The following is a 23342-nucleotide window of genomic DNA, read 5'->3' as shown; positions in this document are numbered from 1 at the left end:
CCCGCTACCGCCTGCGCTCCTTCCCCTGGTTCGCTGGTGGCAGGTCTGGGGAGGGAGCTGGGGTTTGTCATTTTTTTGCAGCCTGAAAACCGCCCGGGCTAGATCTTGGTCCCTCTGTGCAGCCCCCTAACCCCCCAACATCCCCCCTAGCCTTCGACAGGAGCCTGCCCCCCACATTCCAGGGGGGCGTTGCTCCGGCTCGCTCCCTACACCCCATTGTTCAGCCCCAGCGCTGCTTTCTTGCCCGTGGTCCCATTTTGCAGCGTGTGGGCAGATCTGTAGATTTGGAAAAAAAATTTTTTTTTTCTTTTGGGCTACAGAGTGACAGATGGCGATTCCTCCTTCCCCAGAGAGAAAAATCTCCCTGAATGCAGGCGCATGTCAATCATTGGCTCTCATGTGATCGCTCCGGCCGATGACGTGCCAACCATATGGCATGAGCATCAGAGCTGGTACCCCCTTTGCTTGGTCGAGATGCCACTCTCGCCTCCTTTTGGATAGCGCACTGAAGAAAGCTGTAGCACCTTAAGGAGCATTGCCCGAGTCCCAGAAGATGCTGGGGACAAGGAAATAAGAATTCCTCCCGTTAGCTTTGAAGGTAAGTTATGTAAGAAGTGCAGGGGGGTGCGGGGCTGGAAACTTGAATGGATAAAAAGCAACTTCCAGGGGTTTGTGGGTTTTTTTTTTCTCTCCCAGAACTGCGTTTATTTATTTATTTATTTTTTAAGATCCGATCTATTTTTTGGTTGAGGCGGGAGGGGAGTCTCATTGAAATCCCCCCGATTTCAGAGGGCATCGCTCTACAAAAATGAAAATAGATCCAATAAACTATCTTCCATCTGTTGTCCCACCAGGGAACCAGATAGCTCTATATATCTGCACACATCGGGTAGGAACAAAGATGAAGCTGGAGATTTTTTTATTTTTTGACGGAGGAAAGGTGTCTTCAAAATCAGAAGGCTCCGGCTTTAATTTTTTGCTGGTTAAAAAAATAAAATAAAAAATCGCACGCACACACACACACACAAAAATTGACATGAGATCGCTCCCTTCAATCGCCTGGCTGGAGCAAAAGATTCTGGCGGCGAGATAAACCTTGCAAAGCAGAGGGAATTTGCTGGTTACAGCTAGCGGGAAATATACTCCCCCTGCAAACTCCGTAGTTTTAGCAAGACACTCTCGTGTCTGGAAGCAGGGCTGGGCTCGAAGGGGCATTTTTATTCTGCATTTGGATTTTTTAATATCTATATATATTTTAAAAAAATCGTTAACTGTATTGATTTGGTTTTAGCAGCAGCCTCTGAGGGGTTGATCTGGAGCCGCAGCTGGGGTGTGAATTATGTCTCGCCCCATACAGGGGACTTGATCAAACCCGCAAACACGGGGCGTGGGCAGGGGACAGTGATCGAATGCGAAGTTGGACAGCTGGGCCGGGGTCCGGGGGTGCCGTGGGTCTGATCGGGCCGGTCTGGGGAGAAGGGAGGGAGGTCAAAGTTATTCATAATAATAGGAATGATCTGATGGTCTGTTTCAAGACGGGCGGAGGATGGGGGGAAATGGGTCTGTTCTGACCCACACTGAAGGAGAAGTTGAAGGCTGTTCGCAGTGCCTTGGGCCGCAATGAATGGAGCAGAAATTGACACCCAGGGGGAGGAAGTATCAGCCGGGAAGGTGGGGCGGGGGAGAGAGACACCAATGGGGTGAAATCTGTTTCCTAGCATTTAAAATCCCAGCCCTGAGCCAAACGGGACGGAATAAAGACGGCGGGACATAAAAATAAAAAGTAATTTAATTTAAAAAAAAAAATAATCGGGAGTTCAGAATGAATTGTGAACCCAAATCAATCAACCAAACGAGACGCCCTTTCCCGGGATCCGTCGCAAGGCGATGGGGAAGCCAGTTAATTGTAATCACACTTCGAAACGATTGGATCGTTTTGGCGAGGGATCTGGAGCGGTATCTCAGTGCTTCCGATGGCAATTTCTCCACCCTCACAGCACACGCTGGGTTTCCGTCTCTCCGTGTGTGTCCCGCGTGGGGAGGGTTTCTCACCAGCTGACGGCAGGGCGGAAAGTCAAGGGCAGAATGGCCATCAAACGAGCATCCCTCCCCGCTCCCCGCTGCTTCGTCTCCATGGCCAACTGCACCCCGCTCCCCTCCGGTTCGGCGCCTGGGGAAGCACCAATGCAAATCGCGTCCCCGTCCTCCCCCCCGCAAAAAAAAAATCGAATCGCTGGCCAATCACACCCCCACACGGGTCAGCGGCTGAGATGCTGCTGAGCTCCCCGCTTCAGGCAGCCGAGACAGGGGTCAGGGGATGGAATCGCCGCCGGGGCGGGGACGCAGCCGAGACAATGAGCCAGGGGGGTTGGGAAGGCGCCTGGCTAAAATGTTTCCTCTCCCTCCTCCCCCGTTTCCCCCTCTCCAGCCATCATGTTGACGAGGCTGTTCAGCGAGCCCAGCCTGCTCCCCGACGTGCAGAAATTCCCCAGCTGGGCGGAGGAGTGCGAGGGCGATGACCGGAGCGACAAGGAGGAGCGGAAAGGTAAAACCTGCCCGCTGCAGGAGGAGCAGCGGGAAGGCTCCTTGGCCGAAAACAAAGAGGAAGGGGACCTAGGCGGGGACGAGGAGGAGGAGGAAGAGGAGGAGGAGGAAGGGGTGGAGGAGGCCGAAGGCGACCGGCCCAAGAAGCGCGGCCCGAAGAAGAGGAAGATGACCAAGGCCCGGCTGGAGCGCTCCAAGCTGCGGCGCCAGAAGGCCAACGCGCGGGAGCGGAACCGCATGCACGACCTGAACGCGGCGCTGGACAACCTGCGCAAGGTGGTGCCCTGCTACTCCAAGACCCAGAAACTCTCCAAAATCGAGACGCTGCGGCTGGCCAAGAACTACATCTGGGCGCTCTCCGAGATCCTCCGCTCGGGCAAGCGGCCCGACCTGGTCAGCTACGTGCAGACTCTGTGCAAGGGCTTGTCCCAGCCCACCACCAACCTGGTGGCCGGCTGCCTCCAGCTGAACTCCCGGAACTTCCTCACGGAGCAAGGCCAGGAGGCCGCCAGGTACCACGGCCCCAATTCTTCCTTTGCCCTGCACCCTTACACCTACCAGTGCTCCCGGCTCTCCGGCACCCAGTGCCAGTCCAGCACCATGGCCAGCTCCCACGCCCTGCGGACACACGCGTACTGCGCCACCTACGAGACCCTCTATGGGAACGCCTCTCCAGACTACAACAGCTCTGAGTACGACGCCCCCCTGAGTCCCCCACTGTGCATTAATGGCAACTTTTCCCTCAAGCAAGACTCTTCCCCGGACCACGAGAAAAACTACCACTATTCTATGCATTACTCCGCCCTGCCAAGCTCCCGGCCGGCCGGCCATAACTTGGTGTTTGGCTCCTCTGGGATGCGCGGGGGGGTGCACTCCGAGAACATCCTGCCTTATGACATGCATCTGCACCATGACAGAGGCCCGATGTACGAAGAGCTCAATGCATTTTTCCATAATTAACCCCCTTGTGACCACTGAAATTCCCCCCCCCCGACTGCACATAGCAACCCCGCCCCTCCAAAAAACCCACTTCCATTCTGCTCTAGGTTTTAAATGTCTCCTCCGCCCCAAAACTGTGAACGTACAATTGTTAGGTGTCTCCCTGTAACACACACACACAAAGCTAGACTTTGCTCAACTCACGGCTGTATGTGAACTAGTATCCCCCTTTACTTGTCCCCCAAGGATAGCAGACCAGAACAGAGTATACACTGACAAGAAAATTTACTTTGGTGCAATATATATATATATATAAAATGTACAAATATTATTATTAAAAAAGCTAACCTTCAGGTTTGCAGTCGGTTGGAACAAGTGTCTATTATGGCCACATGGAAAGAGAGTTTTAGGAAGAAAAAATTGGAAAATTAGAAAGCCCATACCACTATTTTAAAAAAATCAAAATGTGGACAATAAAAAAAGGGGGGGGAATGGAGAAATAAAGCAATTTTTCCTCCCCCCAAAAGTAAAGTATATTGTTTGGCAACACATCAAAGTAAATTTTAAACAATGCCAGCTCGTTGGGTTTTTTTTTTTAATTTTATTTATCAGGATGCTTTTAGAAGGGGTTATCTCAGAAAAGGGGAATTCTGTATTCTTTCCGAGGATTAAATAAAAGATCCCATGGAAGTGTAATTAAGAAACACAACGTTTGCCTCTTCAAATCAGCATTTCGATGCAGTAAGAACTTTTAGAAGCAATAAAGAGGCAAACAGAAGATAAATATATATATCTATATATATCTATGCAAGTAGATTCTGAACTAGAAAAGTAAAACACAAAAGAATTCATATGGAATATTAGACTATGGACCAAGCAACGTGTTGAGGTTAAAGAAGGTGCACTTTTTGATTTGAAGGGAACTGAATGTTTGCCTTCCCTTCATTGTTAACAATCAGTGACTTCAGCTTTTTTGAACACCCTTGTACCACAAGTGACATGCTTTCCAAATTGTGCGTCATGATGTTTTTTACCTGTTTTAAAAACTTTAAAAAAAAAAAAGAGGGAAAAACAAAAAAGATTTCTATGAAAGGGCAAAAATCTTTTGTTATGCGTGGGTGGGAGCAAAAAAAATGCAAATATGCAAATTATAAAGGTGGTGTAAGAGAGCACTTACTATGCTATATATTTTAGTTGGCTATTTTTCCTACAATGAGTACTCTTTACGTTAGTTCTTTATGTAATGCATTTTTAGGGGTGGGAGGGAAAAATTTGTGTAACGAATACATCCGTGTAAAACCATGATACCAAGAGCCCGACTGATATATCCTGGTATATTTCTTGGTGCATTGATCTAATTTGTTTCATTATTATTTATTCCAATTGTAACGCATTCTTTAAACCAGGAGACACTGTTAAAATATTTTAACCCTGCCTACATCACCTTTAAACACACCAGCATTTTTAAATAAAAGGGAGGAAGAGAATTTCTGATAAATGTTTAAAAAAAGTTTTACAAAAAAACAAACTTGTAGCCAAGGTGAAAATGTCTATCAGACACCAGAAGTGCTTTTTTGTGTTTCTGTTCAGTTTAATTAAAATTAATAAATATTTATGTCAAATGATATGCAAAAGAAAACCAGTTTCTTACAGTGATGTAATTTTTTAAAAATCAGTCCTGTTTTGCTATAATCATTTACACAACGTCTCTTGGTTTTACATACGTCCCAAAGTTATTCGACATTTTAGACAGCATCATAAGGCAGATTTTAAAGGGTTAGAAATGGCATCGTATTTTGTATTTTCCCTTAAATCTCTCTGGCACTATTTTTTAAAAAGTGAAACCAAGAATGTGATGGTGTAAGCAAACAAACCAGAGATTTCGAGAAACTTACCAGACACTAGTGCGGGAGGGGGGGCTGCTTACAAGCTAGAGAAGTTAAAAAAGTAAATAAATAAACTGCATGCATCAGTATAAAAAAAGAAAGTAAAATACTTTTTCCAGAATCTAAACTCGTATTCAATTGGATGTTTTAAGTATTACTCACAGTGGAAATTTCCACCAGAACTGATATCTTATGTGAAATGCACCAGTATACTCATTTGACGTTAAGAGCAGCAGTCAGTTGTGATTTGATTCAAAAGTGTAATTAACAAGCGTCCTAAGACGACAATTAATAAATATTAAATGTTGACTCTGTCATGTTTACTAGTTTACTTGAAATACTCATGCTAAATATATATACACGAGACCCCATTCTTTCAGCCAGAGCACTCTCTGAGTACTCTTTTGGAGTGAGGGGCAAAGGAGATCTCAGAACTACTCCACTCCCAGAAGCTTAACTTGTCTTCAAGGCAGCTGTCGATTGGCAACATGCTTAAAAATATATAGCGACTTTTGGAAGAGTCACATTCGATGTTATAAAGCTTAATGCAGTTTCCTTGTCTTGTACAGCTGGCATCTCCTTGTAACCTTTCTAAACAGTATTTTTCCTTTCCTTTATTCTGCACGCCAGTTGCGCGATAAATTCAGAACAAAAAATATATCTAAATACTGGTGCAATGCATGCATGGTTTGCAAACGGGAGAAAACACGGTTTTTTTGGATAAGGTGCATAGGGCTTATATTTTAATATTCCGGCTTGCAGATTTTTTTTTAAAATACATAATAATTAACATTTGAAAATACCCACCAGCGGCACTGATATCAAACCTCTATATACCAGGAAGGCACCGTAGAGATGGTGACAACAATATCATCCCCAAATAAATACATTAATGCAATCTAGCTGGTTCTGATCGATGGGGGAGTCTGAGCCATTCATGATGGCACCCGGAGTTACCCTCAGGGGCTGGCAAAGAACGAACAAGCGTTTGGTTCCCCGCCCCCCCTCCCCCCCGCCAGGTTTGCTATTAAAAGGCATTGTCTGAGAGCCGGCCAGAGTGTGACCAGGCGGATCCTGGGAGCTGTCCAGACCTCCCAGGTGCTGAGCAACCAGCTCGCAGGCAACCCGAAGCCTCCCATTCAAAGGGGACTTGGGAAGCGCGGACACCTGATCACCAATCCTTGTAACCCTGGATCCACCCTGGTCATTTCGTCCCCGTCCCCCCACTCGCCTTGGCTTATAAACCCGGAGTCGTGTCTAGGGAGGGCAGAGGGGTTACTGTCCACACGAAACAACCAGGCATCAGGGAGGGTTTGATGGGCAGCCGCCGCACAAAAATGTCACAGTGGCCAGCCTAGAGAGTTGGAGCCTTGGCAATCCATGGAGGGGCAGGCAAAGGCACCCCTTAAAAACACGGGGAGATAAATATCTCCCGCGGCTGATCGCTCCCTTTGGAGGAGGTCTGGGGAAGAGGCTCAAGCCAAGAGGGGCCCTGGCAACCTCCCATGTGATGCGCCGCGGCGTTTGGCGAAAATTCAGACCAGAGTTTTTTGTTTGTTTTGTTCCCCCTCAACAAATTAATAAGTCATCAAGGCAGGTAGAAAGATGATCTTGAACTTACCAGCCATTAAAAACGGAAGGGGGGGGGGGAATCGCACCTTTATTCGAAAGCTAATTGAGGGGCTCATTGCGGGTTTTTTTCTTCCTATAACTCCCTGCGATCACTAAATGGACCTCCGTAAGCAAGGCTCAGGATTCCTATAGGAGAGGCTCTCCTTTGCTTAGTACTACGTCCTTAGGGTCTCAGTCCCTGGGGCAGGGGCCCAAGTGGACGGGGCAGCTGCCCATAGGGGGTGGGAAAGAAGAAGGAGACACGATTCTGGAACTAGCCAGCCAGTGGCAGTCAATCTATAATGCACCTCAGTGGGAATTCCAGGACCCCTGGTGCAGTTCACCCGCATCTCTCTCTCTCTCTCCCCCCCCCCACACACAAACCCACACACACACACCATTTTCACCCCCTATTTTCAAATCTTTGAATTTGAGGCGAGGAAGCAAAGGATGAGCCTGGAGCCACCCCGCCACGAGGATTTCTCCGCAGAGCTGTGTGTGGACACACGCAAGCTGGCAGCCCCCGCACGGCCCGCAAAAGGAGGTGACTTAGGCTGGGCTTTGACGTTTTGAATTTCCCAGCAACAAAGTTCGCCGGGATTTTCAAAGCGACCCGCTTTCTGTGAATCCCGCGCACGGCCAATTCTTACGAGTCGTTGTGCTTGGGTCGCCCGTTGCTAGGAGTGTAACTGCATCACACACACGTGTGCGTGGTCACACCAGTGGACGGCTGTGTATACTGCGCAGCTATCGTTCCATGTCTATCGCATGTATGATCAATCTACTGTGTGTATAGACACGTTTCTGGTCCAGCTATATCGATCGCATCTTGATTGATCATATGGAGGACACATACACAGGGGTGTCATGTTTTGCGGCCTGCCAGCGTCAGGATGAAAAGGAAAAAGGATTTTTTGCGGGGGAAAACCACTGGCGATTTCTGAATTGCAGAGGGAAAGGCGCAGTGGCCGAATGAAAGGGAACAGAGCAAGAGCAAAAGGAAGGCGTACAGCTGAAGACACACTTAAGCAATTAGGTCTGGGTACAATCTGAGTAGCCCAGAAAATGTCACTTTTAAAGTTCGCATTAATTTGCTGTTTGTAGGATGATCTGAACGCCGCTCCCACCCTCATCTCCGAAGCGGGGCAGGTGAGGGGCCCAGCTGCGGTTCTTTTACACCCAGAAAGCTCCTTCCTCCAGGGACCCAACAATAAAGCGTTTCAACAATCAGCGTTTCAAATGTCCACCTTGGCTGGAAACAAGCTCTGAAAGAGAAACTACTTTCTAGTCCCCCAGGAGGGAAAGCCAGGGAAACCTCCCCCCGCCTCAATAAAGAGCTCAAATGTCGAACTCTTCGGTTCAGCTCCCAGCCCCGGCCAGAAGCTCCGGTGCCCACCCGCCCAAAGGACAGCAGGAAACGGAATCCATTCGCCGCCCCTCTGACTTTTGAATCCATAAAAATATCCGCGCCAGGAACAGACCCAGGGCGACCCTCCGCGACCAGCGCTGAAAATTCGATTCGCGGCCGCGCGGGCGCAGGCTGCGCTGGTTTGGTTTGGTTGGAAATGGCTGAGATCGGACAGAAAAGCGCGGAAGTTTGGAAGTTCTCTAAAAGAGGGGCTAATTTGAGGGACTTTGGAAGAGGGGATCGGATGAAATCTGGGGGTTATAATTTCACCTGAAAGGCACCTCACACACCCCCTTCCCCGCGCCGCTTTACAAACTAAAGTGTGCCTGTTTTGCGCAGTTCATTTCTTAACACCTCTTTCCAGATCCGCTTTCCGCGCGGAATCTAAAAATGACCCACAGACCCATTAGCGGTTTAAGCAAAACGCACCCCAGCTAAGAAATTCAGCAGGATATCATTGTTCCAGTTCAAAACTTTCCCCCCTCTTGGCTTCCAATCTTGCCGTTTTCCAAAGGAAAATTCGGGGTTTGAATTGGCACTTTCCCCCCTAAAATTCATTCCTTTCCCCCACTCATAAATGCACCGTGAAGCGGCTTGCTCAGAGTGGTCACAGCGGAAACAGTCATTCCAGCCTAATGCGAAACTACATCAACTCCTTCTTTTTAGTTCTGGGAAGCAGATCAGAGTCACAGTCCGGTGTGTGTGTCCCACTACCATCGCCTCTCCCGAATAACCGAATTTGTAGCTAGATTTGAATTTCAGGTTTTAGAGTGTAGCATTATTTCCAGAGCGATTATTCAAACTTCCCCCTCTGGTCTATATTTTCAGTACCTACAGAGGCGGGGGTGAAAGAACCTTCCCCCCAGAGCAACTATAAATAGAAACAATTTCTAGATTGGGTTTATACAGTAGCCAGAATTACAGGTAGCAAAAATTCTCCCAAGCAACAGCTTTTGGAGGCGAAGCAAAACCAGAAGAAAAAAAAAAAAGTTTTGCTCACTTTCCAACCTTGCTGGGGAAAGGGCAGTCTGGATTTTCAAAATCGCATTTTCAAACATTAAAAATGTCCCCGTTCCTAACCAGGGCTCAAAAACTATCTAGCTCGGGATCTTCCCCTTTGGGCTGGATTTTTTTTTTAAAAAGGGCTAACCTTTTCAGATTCCTACTGTCTGGAAAGATAGCTTAGCTGTAACATTTATAGTTCGCACGCCGGCTGCTTCTCTGAGCCATGGTCTCTGGTTCCGCAGTGGTAAAACAGAGGTTCTCTTTTGGGAGTCTAATGCCAGGCGCTATTTCGTGCCAACTGCCAGCCAAGGGGCACTGCGGGGAAGAGGTTAGCCAGCTATCCTGATTCTAGGACATCTGTTCATTATAAAGCAGTTTTAAAGGGAAAGGCCCCTGGTATGCGAGGCACACCCCAGCATACGTCCATTGCGCTAAACTCCCGGCTACAGCTGAGCAAAAGCAAAGCCTTGAGACCTGAGGAATGTACCGTGTAAGAGGGACCACAGGAAGAGGGGTATTTATAAAGGTGGGGTGGGGAGGTGCGGTGGGGACTAGGATTCATTTGCAAATGTTTGAAGGTTTCTATTTTTTTAAGTCTCTTCCCTCCCATCCCTCATTTTCCTTGTTCTTCTGCCAAATTCCCAGACTTACAAATTCAACATTTTCTCCTTTTTCACCAGAGTTCGGCGTGATACAATAAAACTCTCTGGGTTCCCCCCCCCCCTTCTTAAGAGCAGCTACTCTTTGCAACAATCCAGACTAGTTCCATATGGAAACGGCTGAGAAAATATGGAAAAAACATACGAAAATACAAACCATATTAGCTGGCCGACGGAAAGACAGGGATTGTTGATGTCACCTTGGTCTTATTGAAGAAAGGGCAAAGATTTCATGATAATGGTGGCATCAAAATAACTCGACGGGATAGAGTAGATTAGGCTAAAACCCATCAAAGTTTAGATACAAGGGCAAAGGGCTTCACATTGGACCCTAAAATAGATAGATAGATAGATAGATAGATAGATAGATAGATAGATAGATAGATAGATAGATAGATAGATAGATAGATAGATAGATAGATAGATAGATAGTTTGGGTGGCTCTGAACGGCATTAAGGATTTCGAACTGGGGAAAAGATTTAGACACATTTAAATCAAGTCTGGAATCAACCCAAATCGTTAAAAACGGAGATTTCCTTTTTCAACCCTACCATCCACGCAGCTGAATTCTGGATATTCCTCCCCCAATATTCAAGAAACACAATTTAAATTCTTTTAAAAACACTAATATTTTATAACAATACTAGCAGATCGCCAGCGATACCGAATCACTCAGCTGGGCTCCTTTGGTCTATTTCATTTTAAAAGTTTGATCCCCCCCCCAACTCTCTTTTAAAAGCGGCGGTAGCCAAAGAGAACAGCAAATCGCCCCATGTTTTTTTCCCCTTTTCTTTTTTCCTTTCCATGACAAAAAAAGAAGCGAATGTAAACACTCCTGTATGCCAACCTACTGCCACCGTGTGCCCACTGGGCAGTGCCAGCCAAAGAGGGGGGATGATGGGAGGAGTCATTGCTTCAGTTTAAATTTCATGGCATCTGTTCATTATTATACAGTGTGGATGTTTATATGGACAGCTAAATTAAAGACAGATTTCTGCCAAAATTGCAGCTACCATAAAAAAAAAAACCGATGATACAGAACCTGGTAGCTTTGCTTTAAAACCCCCCTAGAATGAGATAGCAGGGGATTTTTTTTTACTGTTGCAGTAAGTCTTGCATAGGGTGTGGGAGATGTGATATTTACCAGAATTCTGTGTGTGATAAATATAGACAGATAGCTGAGGGGGGTAAGAAGGTCTTTTCTTCAAATCACACTAAAAATCAGGCAATTCCACAATTCTCAGGCTCAAAGCACTGGCAGTTGTGATAATTTTTAAATCGCAGGCTCAGATTTCTTCCGATTATGGGAGGCAGCTACAAAAAGGTAGAGAATGAAGAAGGCTTTTCAGGTTGTTTCTCGCAAGAATCTGAAAATTTCAATTAAAAAAAATTCACAAGGGGATTGTGTTAGATTAATTCCCAGGTATTTTAAAATAAATAATAATAATTAAAATAATAATAATAATTAAAAGACCCTGATGGATTTAAACCTCCCCTGAATTTGAGGCGGAAGGATGGCAGTTCAGATTTCTCTTTTTCCTGCCCCTTATACAGTCTGTCTTTCCATTCCCCAGCCCCCTCCTCACCACTCCAGTCTGACAGGATTCATATCAAAAGAGTTAAAACAAGGACATCTGTGCCTAGAATTACTGTGAATATCAAAACCTGCCAATGACTGTTGGCATGAACCGAGTAACAAATGCTTGATACTCCGGAATGCTGAGCAGTTGGCAACTCACACGCTGCTAGTTCGGGAGAGAGAGAGAAAAACCCTCCCCACTGGACCCAATTGAAACTTGCTGCCCCTCTCCCTCTTCTCATAACCCGGCCACGTCTTTCAGGGCTGTGCACCCCCGCGCTCGGCCTCTACTGAGCTTCGCTCTGGAAGGCAACGGGACCCACACATTCAGTGCACTGATGGCAGGGAAGCCCAGGTTAAATCCGGCTGGTTCCCCTCGAAGGTGAGTTGCTCACCCTAGAGGCAGGCGAGGTCGGAGGGCCGGATCAAAGAGCGAACGAGCTACTTTTTTAAATGCCCAGGGTCCAAAATGCTAAGAAAATGAATGACATTTGCAAGGGAATAGACAGATAAAACAGGTACCGAAAAAATACATATATAATATATAACCCAGTCACACATTTCATATTCATGGAGAAAGACACGCATGTATATTACTAACATAGATAGATAGATAGATAGATAGATAGATAGATAGATAGATAGATATTGGGGTGTGTATAGGGATAGATAGATAGGTAGATAGATAGATAGATAGATAGATATGGGGTGTGTATGGGGATAGATAGATAGATAGATAGATAGATAGATAGATAGATAGATAGATAGATATTGGGGTGTGTATAGGGATAGATAGATAGATAGATAGATAGATAGATAGATATCGGGGTGTGTATGGGGATAGATAGATAGATAGATAGATAGATAGATATCGGGATGTGTATGGGGATAGATAGATAGATAGATAGATAGATAGATATTGGGGTGTGTATAGGGATAGATAGATAGATAGATAGATAGATAGATAGATAGATAGATAGATAGATATCGGGGTGTGTATGGGGATAGATACATAGATAGATAGATAGATAGATAGATAGATATCGGGATGTGTATGGGGATAGATAGATAGATAGATAGATAGATAGATAGATAGGATTATACTTCATTTTCTCTATGTAGGTCACTTTATTCTGCCTATATACAATATATACATCCACAAAGATATATATATAGATGAAGAAGGAATTCATATATGTAAATGATAAATGGGGGTGATGTGTGTATTATGTGTGTGTGAAGTAAAATTTCAATCTGGTCAAGTGTATGTCCATATGATATCTAGATAAATAGAAGTATAGATACATAAATACACTGAGGGGGTGTAACTTTATTTCTACTTATTTAGAGACAGTATGTATGTGTTCATAACATATAGCTATATATATGAGTGACATCAATTATATAATACACCCTCGCATACGTTATCTCTGGATTATAATATGCTCTGTATTCACACATTTAGAAATCACAGACCCTGCATTTTTTTTCGCTCGGGGTAGATATACACTCTGCGGGTCTAGAAATCGGACAATCAGAGACATACATATAGGATGGATTACAGACAATCATAGAAATGCAGGGCTAGAAGGCACCTGACAGGTCACCAAGTCCAGCCCCTGCACTGACGTAGGACAAAATAACCCCAGACTGCTATATGCACACCTCGCATTCTTTATTTGTGTAGCACAAACACACACGCGGATTTCAGCCCATCTATATAATTTATGACACGGCGATACAATCCGCACCGGGTGTGTGTAGCTATATCGGCGTGTTTACATCTACGTCCATGCCTAATACAACTGATCACACACTACACCTCGATCAGCCCCTCTTTATCGGTGCACGTTGGCTTGTGTCTAGATACACATGGCTCACCTACAGATGTGCACACAGAGAAAATATACAAAGAAACCACCCACACGTATACACATAGGTGTATACACCGCACCCACAGTACTCACACGAGGGGGGGGGGAGGGACGATGTATCTACACTACTGGGCCAACTCCACAGCGTCGCTCCACTGAGTTAGCGGAGTTACACCGTCTACACCAGCTGGCGGAGGGAAATATACACAATTCATAGATTCATAGATTCATAGATACTAAGGTCAGAAGGGACCATTCTGATCATCTAGTCCGACCTCCTGCACAGCGCAGGCCACAGAATCTCACCCACCCACTCCTATGAAAAACCTCACCCATGTCTGAGCTATTGAAGTCCTTAAATCATGGTTCAAAGACTTCAAGGAGCAGAGAAGCCTCCCTCAAGTCAACCATGCCCCATGCTACAGAGGAAGGCGAAAAACCTCCAGGGCCTCTCCAATCTGCCCTGGAGGAAAATTCCTTCCCGACCCCAAATATGGTGATCAGCTAAACCCTGAGCATATGGGCAAGATTCACTAGCCAGATACTACAGAAAATTCTTTCCTGGGTAACTCAGATCCCATCCATCTAATATCCCATCTCAGGGAATTTGGCCTATTTACCCTGAATATTTAAAGATCAATTACTTACCAAAATCCCATTATCCCATCATACCATCTCCTCCATAAACTTATCGAGTAGAATCTTAAAGCCAGATAGATCTTTTGCCCCCACTGCTTCCCTTGGGAGGCTATTCCAAAACTTCACTCCTCTGATGGTTAAAAACCTTCATCTGATTTCAAGTCTAAACTTCCTGGTGGCCAGTTTATACCCATTTATTCTTGTGTCCACATTGGTGCTGAGCTGAAATAATTCCTCTCCCTCTCCTGTATTTATCCCTCTGATATATTTATAGAGAGCAATCATATCTCCCCTCAACCTTCTTTTAGTTAGGCTAAACAAGCCAACCTCCTTAAGTCTCCTTTCATAAGACAAGTTTTCCATTCCTCAGATCATCCTAGTAGCCCTTCTCTGTACCTGCTCCAGTTTGAATTCATCCTTTTTAAACATGGGAGACCAGAACTGCACACAGTATTCTAGGTGAGGTCTCACCAGTGCCTTGTATAACGGTACTAAAACCTCCTTATCCCTACTGGAAATGCCTCTCCTGATGCATCCCAAAACCGCATTAGCTTTTTTCACAGCCATAATTTCACAATTTATTACACAACCACAACACAAACCCATTTCCTCTTTACAAAGGGCTCTTCGTTTCTCTCTCTAATTGCACACCGAGAGACAACACGCCCAGCGCACACGAGAGGTACACAGAAGGGATGCCACCCTCCCATGTGTGGGTGCGTTTATTTTACACACACTTCCATATAATCCACCCCCCCATCCATCAGTCTCCCCACCCCCCACCCTCCGTGTCCCCCGACTCTGCTTCTCTCTAAATCCACATTTTGATGTGAGACTGGCCGGGCTTGTATTTTCCCAGCCAAAAAAGCAAGCTGCTTTTCGCCAAGAAAATGAAGCTTTCTCCAGGGGGAGTCGAGCGCCATTCAGTGCCCAGTGCCAGCTTGGGGGGGGGGGCATGGGGGCTCCAAGGAGGAGTCTAGCTCGCATCTAAAATTCCAAGACATCTGTTCACTATATAAGTCAGATCCCGCTCTGGTTCAAGGCACGACAATTCTTGCCTAAGCCTTCAGCCCTTGTCAATATCTCCGGGAGAGATGTAGGCCAGCCCAAAGATTGGGGTGTGTTTGTGTATGGTGGGGGGGACGGCCCCCTTCCAGAAGGACTTCCCCTTTTGTAAACTGGCCGAGAGCTGTTGAAATGGCTTGATCTGAATCGTGGGAGCTGGGGGCGGAGGGACACCCCCTCACAATTGTGCTAGATGGGAAGTCGAGCGATCTCGTTAAGGATGCAAGTCTCTTTCCCAAGCTGGCAAGGGTTTTGGCAAGGTTGCCACGAAAGGTTAGAGGACGAGGCTTTCAGTAGCAGCCAGAATCAATTAGTCGGTGGCCCTGTTATTACCAGTTTAATTTGGATAAAGGCTTAAACACACAAGAAAACTACAGACTCTTGTATCTAAAAAGGATCAATGGAGTGGTGGGGGGAGAGGGGGAAGGCAGGCAAACGTTTTGGATCAGAACTGGCTGGGAGCTCAGGGGCAAAGGGACAGATTCCCCTCTCCCAAGGCGTGGAGAGGATGGGTTTGGGAAGGGGATATCGAAGGAAAACAGAGGAGATCACCGTCCGCGTTGGCGCTCAGTGCTCTGGGATTGACTGGAAAAACCCACTGAACCAGAAAGAAACAAAGCAACGAGACACTCGCTCGTCTAGTGGGTTCCCTTTTAATGTTATTATTTAACGCCAGGAGGTTTCAGACCTACCTGAGACGAGGGACCCAGGGATGGGAGGACAGGGGCAGACCAGGGTTGCAGGGGACATTTTAGATCTAGATCTATCCTGTTGCTTGTCCAAAGTGCCCCTTATTACGTGTAAATTCCGAGGCAGCTCGGGCAGCCTGTAATTGACCAGGGGGTGAATTTCAGGGCAGTTTGGCTCTTCTGCAACTGACAAGAAGTTGAGGGGTCGGCTCGGGATGACATTTTTGGGCCCGGGTAAGATTCGGGTGAAGGGGGGTGGTTGTTTTTTTCCCACACCCGCCGTGGGAAATTCCTGATTTTCCTCGTTCGAGGGGACTTCGATCCACTGATCAGGTCAGACTCAGGCAACACCGCTCAGATCTCTCCAGCCTGGCGAGATATTTACCCTCAGATCCCACGGCTTTAGGGCCGGGGCTGGGAAGGGATTTCTTTTCTTTTCTTTTCTTTTTTTTAAATGGCCTCTAGTCATTTTTGAATCGCACAAATCTCGTTCCTGCCGCCTGGCAAATGATCGGGCCCAGCTCGTGAAAGGATTTGGATGGTAAATTTAGTCTCAACCAGACAGATTTCAGACAAAGTGCTGGCGAATCATAAATGCTCCCCCCCCACCTCCACTCAGCCAAATAAATAAGAGCCAAAAAATGATGATCTTTTATGGGATCCACAAGCCACAGGCCCTGCGAGTATTTCAGGGTAAGCTAATGGAAAGGCTGGCCCCGATCCTGCAGATGTTTAACTCTCCGCGCTGTGCGGTCCCAGCGGGGGAAATCCTGGCCCCACCAAATGTTGTCTCGATTTCAGAATTTATCCCCATGGCGCTCGCAGGGCACAAAGCTAAGCAGGTGGCCACGCACTTGAGGATCTGGGCCATAGCCAGGTCGTTCACAATTTCTATCCACCCAGTTTGCAGCTAGGGGCAGGGTGACAAGGAAACTGAGCTAGTTAAAGAGCCCCCCTCGCTCACCCATCCACCCACCCACATCCACACTGAGATCTGGGTGCTCTGCAATCTGGGTGACAAAGGAAGGTGCCGAATAACTAGTGCAGGCTTCAGTTCTTGGCACTTGGCTGTATCTGGGCTGCAGCTTCCTGCCTCCCTGGCCAGGGATGCGCCAGGAGCAGGTGTTACCCACCTGATCAGCTGTCCCCAGGCAGCAGTGCAAAGGCTGGTAAGTGGGTTTCTGCTGCCATGTGGCCTGGGTCCTGCTGCCGGGCCTGGCTGGGGGTTTTAAAGTCACAGGAGCAAATGGAACCCCCTGGGCAGGGGAGCTGGGTTTGGCCCCTGGGAGAGGGTGGATAATTGGGAGAGGAAATCAGCTCCCCCCTCACTTAGAGGCTACAGCCCAAACCTTTGCACATTCTGTAGCTGTCCTAGCTGCATCATACAACCATGGGTGGCTGGCACTTCAGCCACCCATCCAAACCAGGGACCCGGATCCAAGCCACCCCATTCCTGGGCTGGGGGAAGGAGGAGCTCAGCTGCCTTGAAACCCTCTTTGCAAGCCCTGTCTACACTGCATTGTAAACCCAGGTCTGTGGGACCCAGGCTCCTTGATTTGGTGGTTCCAAGCAAGCACTTCAGCCTCCTTGGTTTACCAAGGCTCAGCCTGGGTCTCACAGCTGCGTCCATGCTGCACCTGACTCGGGTGTGTGGCTTGACCTGCATCCACACTGCAAAATGACATGGCTTGGACACGAGTCACACCGGGGCTCGGACTCTGAGCCACACCCACCCCAGCAGAGCCCTAGGACCCGGGTCCTTAATGCTCACTGACCCAAGTCAGATGGATTTGAGTGTGGACACAAGGGGGACTTGGGCTCAAACCTGAGTCAGAACCCGGGTTTAGTGCAAGTGTAAAAAGACCTGCAGGGCTGAGTGGAAAGCCCAAAGGCCTCAGGGCTGCTCTGACTTCTGCTCTGCATCTCATGCTCCATCGCCATGGTCTGTGGGAAGCAGAGAACAGCTGCAGTGCTAGGAACACCACTCATGTCCCCTACGCCCCTGCTTAGGGGGAGGTTTCCACAAGCAAACAGCATAAAGGGGCCTTAATACAACTGGATGAGGTCTTGGGGCAGGTGGTTCACATGTGTTGACCACAACCAAAGATAAACCAAATTATGCTGGCATATTGGGGCACCTCCTCTCCCATCTACTCTCTGCTGAGCCCAGCTCTGGGTTTTAGCCCCAGCCCAGGGCTGAGGAGAAGGGCAAAGTGCTGTGATCCCCAGCAGCATTGTCAGCCCTGGGTTTTTGTATGCATGTGTGTGAGAGAGCGAGGTCTGGACAAATTGGAGAGAGTCCACAGAAGAGCAACAAAAATGATGAAAGGTCTAGAAAACATGAGCGATGAGGGAAGATTGAAAAAATTGGGTTTGTTTAGTCTGGAGAAGAGAAGACCGAGAGGGGACATGGTAACAGTTATCCAGTACGTACAAGGTTGTTACAAGGAGGAGGGAGAAGAATTGTTCTTCTTAACCTCTGAGGCTAGGACAAGAAGCAATGGGCTTAAATTGCAGCAAGGGAGGTTTAGGTTGGACATTAGGAAAAACTTCCTGTCAGGGCAGTGAAGCACTGGAACAAATTACTTTGGGAGGTTGTGGAATCTCCATCATTGGGGATTTTTAAGAGCAGGTTAGACAAACACCTGTCAGGGATGGTCTAGATAATTCTTAGTCCTGCCTTGAATGCGGGGGACTGGGCTAGATGACCTCTCGAGGTCCCTTCCAGTCCGATGATTTGACCAATTCCTGTGTGTGGTTGTTGTTGCAAATTGCATATGGGAAATGTCCATTTTGTTGCTACTTAAAAGCTGATTTACAGCCCCATGTCACCAGCCTTGGCTTGGCCAGTATCCCTCCCATAACATGCCCATTTCTCTTGGCAGCTTGGGGATGGCCAGGCTTGGGGGAGGCCTGTATTGGATCAAAGTAGCTCTTCCCCCCCTTCTCTCTCTCTCTCTCTCTCTCTCTCTCTCTCTCACTTATTCTCCCTCCCAAGTGACTTTAAGCAGCCTGTTCTTCATGCTGGTGCTCACAGCTGTAACCCATCTGCTTTGATTGAACATTGACAGTGACAAGACAGGAGCACTGCTTGATGCATCCTGCATGCCTTGTGCTGACTGCGGCAGGAGGGAGGGGCCTTTAGTAGTAGTAGTAGTAGTAGTGGGCTTGCATCTTTTGGGGGGCAGGAGGGGACCAGGTTGGTAAAATCTGGATGTCCTCAGTAGGGGGGAAATTAAAGGGATCTTAACTTTCCCCCCAGCCTCTTAGCTTCCCCTCTCTGGCAGGGACCTAACACATACACACAAATGTCTAGCGCCTTTAAAAAAAAAAAAAGAGAGAGAGGTGGGCTTGACACAGGTGGATGGTGGGGGAGCCTTGATAGAGGAGTGGAATGCAAAAGGTTTAGAGTAGGGTGACCAGACAGCAAGTGTGAAAAATTGGGACAGGGGATGCAGGGCGGGGGGGGGGGAATAGGCGCCTATATCAGAAAAAACCCCAAATATCGGTACTGTCCCTATAAAATCAGGACATCAGGTCATCCTAGTTTAGAGGGACTGGAACTGGCTGCTTCTCAGATGGACCCACACTGCCCACCTCTGCGGTATATCCTCCAATGGCTCTGATGAGCAAGATCAAGGCTCTGAGCATCTCGTGGGATGCAGGTGTCTGGATCGGGCCCAGCAGAGACTGGTGACATTTGGAAAGTGAGAAGGCGAAACTGACACTCCAGAGATCAGGCTGTGCATGACTCCTTGCCTAACCCAGCCTTGCGGTCCTGAAGTGGGGACAGGGCCTTCTCTCTTCCATGCCAGGGTATTCTATATTTGGCAGAGATGACAGCAAATACGTTCACACAAGGGGTGTCAATGGTACTGCTCACAGGCATGTCTGCTGGATCAGGGCCTGGTTTCTTAAAGGGGCAGGGAATTAGGTTGTGGAGAGATACCTCCCCTAAAGGAGGGGATGTCTTTCCTTCAAAGAGAGTGTGTGGGTTCTGGGGACCTCAGGGGACCCATCTAAAAGGATGAGGGGGATTTAATCTCTACTGTGGATTCCTGATTGGGGCCAGGCAGAGGGGCAGAAAGAGTCCAGTATCTCCCCCTGGAAAGTGTTTGGTTTTGATTCCATGAGGCTGTCTTTTTAATTCCTATGACACTCCAAAGGTGCAAGCTCTGCTCAGTCCTGGCACACACCCCAAGAGATACAAACAGAAAGACTCCTGCTGGAAGGCTATCGCATTAGCGCCGCTCAATTTCTAAGAATTCAGAGCAATAATGCCCAAAAATGCCAAGTCAGAGAGAGACAAAGCAGGCTGCTCCCTAAAACAGAGGCACAATTCAGCCCATCTTATTCTAGGTTGGCTGGCTGACAGCTGACTGACTGCTTCTCTACTATGCCCTCTAGCCTGCAGATAGGACCAGGAAATCCCTGAGGATTTTAAAAGTTATACCTCTACAATTGTAATACAGTTTTCAACATACCGCATCCCGTTTCCTAGTGGAGAGCACAGGAGGGTTGCTCCTTGCTTTTATCAGGTGGGCCCAGGCAGGATCAGGGCCCCGTGAAGAGATGTAGCCAGAGGCAACAACCCCCTGAACAGCTTAAAATGTAACATGCTGATCCGCAGGTGGCCCTGGTCTCATTGAGCCCCCCGGGAGCTCGGCTACCCCCCGTGGATCTAATCCCAGGGTGGAAGGGCTTGAGCTAGGTCTTTGTTCCCTAGGGGCTGGGAGAGGCTAGCTGAGAACTGATGCCAGGGCAGAGAAGGGACACAAGAGAGGAGGGAGGAAGAAGGTGAAAGGGAAGCGGTATTGCCTAGTGGTTAGAACACTGGTGTGCATTTTATTCCTGGTGCTGCCACGGGCCTGCTGGGGGACCTTGGGCAAGTCACGTCTCAGCTCTGGGCCTCAGTTTCCCCATCTGTAAAATGGGGGCTAAAGATACTGACATCCTTCATGACGTGTTTTGAGATCTATGGATGAAAAGCGCTACATAAGAGTTAGGGCTTATTTTTCTCTTGGCCCCTCCCTCTCCTCGTGGGCAGCATCGAAAACCTAGATACCGCTTTAGGATAGCAAGTCCTGTGCAGCCATTATAGGTGTAAGGGGAGTGTTCTGGGTTCAGCCCAAGGGACTCTGGCGGCCCATCTGTGAAACGTGTTGGGGAAGTCTCAGTCCAGTTCCCAGTGGACAGAGCCAAACCCACCCTCATGCCTGGCACTCACTGGCCCCCTGGTTGGGCAGCCTCAGTAGAGACCGAGGACCACATGGGCCATGACAGTGAACTGTGCCTTTGGCCTCAAGCCCCTAGATGGTGCCTCGGACTTGGGGGGGGGCAGTGTGGGGAGCTTCTTTTGCTGGTGCCCATGCGGTACCCATGCTGGGAATAAGCAGAGCCCTCCCATCAAGCCAGCACTAGACCTCACCTAAAGGCTTGCACTGTTTAAGGAGAGTGGAGGACTTGGGTTTGATGCCCAGGTGGAGCACAAGTGGCTCATCCCTGTCTTCAAATCACTCCAGTCGCGGGCCCTGCTTGAAGCCCTCCATAGAGAGCAGGGGCCTGGCTGTAAATCAGGATTAAGGTGCCTCAGCAGAGGTTCGGGGTGGGGCTGCTCCATACAGGGCTTGCAGATTCCCAGGGCTTATGTCTCATTCTGATCATCTAGTCTGACCTCCTGCTAAACACAGGCCAGAGAGTTGCCCCCCAGCCCTGCGGGCTAATCCATCTTTTACAAACACATCCAGACTTGATTTGAAGACTCCAGATGTGAACTTGCCCTACCCCAGGGGCAGCTGTTCCAAGGCGAAATTCCCTCACTATTAAACATGCCTCTTATTTCCAGGTTGAATTTGTCTGACTTCAAATTTGGCCTATTTGATCTCATTCACTCTTTGTCTGCTAGGTTAAAGATCACTTTACGCTCTGTTCTCTGCTCCTCACATTGGTGCTCATAGACCATGCAAGAGTCACCTGGGAACCTTTCTCCAATAAGCTACATTGACTGATCTTCTCCCATCGCTTGCCAAGGGCCCTTCTGAAGCTCACCAATCCGTCTGGGAGCTCTTCTCTGCAGCCCTCTCCAGTTTTCCAAGATGATCCCTGACAGCTGTAATCAAAGCAAATCTCCGGTCTAGGCGAGGCAAAAGCTAGTCAAGTGTATCTGGTTCTTTATCCTCACCGTCCTGGTTGAGACTGGGAGAAACTGATCATCTATATGGAGAGAAAGTCCGAGTCTCCTTTCAGGCTCTTAAACATCCCAGTCTCCTTTATACGCTCTGGTTCCACTCTGAGACCCGTTGTACTCAGCGGGTGACAGAAATTGGACCTATGGCCAGATCCTCAGCTGGTGCAAATTGGTGGCATCAGTGGAGTTCAGACCTTTTCAGAGGCAAGTCGGGAGGAACTCAGCACCTGGGACAAAAATCAGACCCTTTGGTGCCGTTGCTATGTTTTTTGACCTACAATCCCTGCACGGTTGTGCTCATTCTAAACCAAACAACAAAAAACACCACTTGCTAAAATAAAGAGGCACCCTCCCTCCTGGCTTGTTATGGCAAATGCATCGATGTAATAAGGAACATGAAACAATCCAATTCCAAATGGTTCATTCAACTGTTATTAATGCTCAACCCACTCACACACACCCGCACACTTCACTGGCTCTTTCCCCGGCACTCGACTGCGGCTGCAGCTTTGCCTTGGCCCCGTAATGCATTGCTCCCAGCAGTGTCTTGGGCCCTGCAGCTCTGGGAGTATAATGCCAGTGTCAACAGCTGGAAGAACAGTCTGGAATTCCCGTCCTCACGCAGGAAGCAGGGTATAATGATGGCACTCAATCAGCCCAGCGTTAGCAGCCTTTGTGTGTTATTAACAAACCGCCATGTGCCGCCGAGGGGGCATTTGCTGGACAGCCTCCTTATGATTTCAATTTTGCAGGGATCCCTGTCGGACACGGTTGTTCTTTTTTGCAATGGGATTTGTCCAGGGCGACCTGGCCTCCACATGCAGTGTCTGAGGAGGTGCAAGCGCAGAACAAGGAGCCAGCAACACTTACATTCTAATCCTCTGAGTTGGATCACAAGTGCCATGAGTTAGCTAGCCTCAGCAAGTGCCATAATGGGCCCACACGTCTCTCCATAGGTAATCCACCACCCCGAGGGGCTGTCTACATGGGGGACTTCAGTCGGCTTAACCATGTTGCTCAGGGGTGTGGATCTTGCCTAGTGTTGGATCCATTTCCTAGTGTAGACCAGGCTGTAGTCTGGTGTGACATCACTCATTCCGGGATGCCAGGGCCAGGTGTCTGGACACACACCAGCCCCTTAGCCTGTAATGCTGATACTTGTGCATGCTCAGTACAGATCTCTCCCCGACAACTCTGCCTGCCTGCTGCAACCCTTACTGCTCACAAAATAATCCCTGCCTCAGTTTCCCCATCAA

The 23342-nt window shown here is 48.0% G+C and overlaps 1 protein-coding gene across 1 annotated transcript; it reads left to right on the top strand.

Annotated features, from left to right (window-relative positions):
* Nucleotides 1-325: 325 nt before the first annotated feature.
* On the top strand, nt 326-5108 carry NEUROD2 (neuronal differentiation 2). Its single transcript, XM_038385591.2, has 2 exons — nt 326-598; nt 2429-5108. Exon 2 carries the CDS (start codon nt 2434-2436, stop codon nt 3502-3504), a length of 1071 nt encoding a protein of 356 aa, XP_038241519.1. The 5' UTR covers nt 326-598; nt 2429-2433; the 3' UTR covers nt 3505-5108.
* Nucleotides 5109-23342: the final 18234 nt, after the last annotated feature.

This window comes from Dermochelys coriacea, chromosome 27, assembly GCF_009764565.3.
Source record: "Dermochelys coriacea isolate rDerCor1 chromosome 27, rDerCor1.pri.v4, whole genome shotgun sequence".
Taxonomy (NCBI): domain Eukaryota; kingdom Metazoa; phylum Chordata; order Testudines; family Dermochelyidae; genus Dermochelys; species Dermochelys coriacea.
This window is presented reverse-complemented; position numbering and strand designations above follow the sequence as displayed.

Bases quoted from the DNA above. Each gene is read 5' to 3' on its own strand.
- NEUROD2 (XM_038385591.2), top strand. From the start codon at position 2,434: ATGTTGACGAGGCTGTTCAGCGAGCCCAGCCTGCTCCCCGACGTGCAG.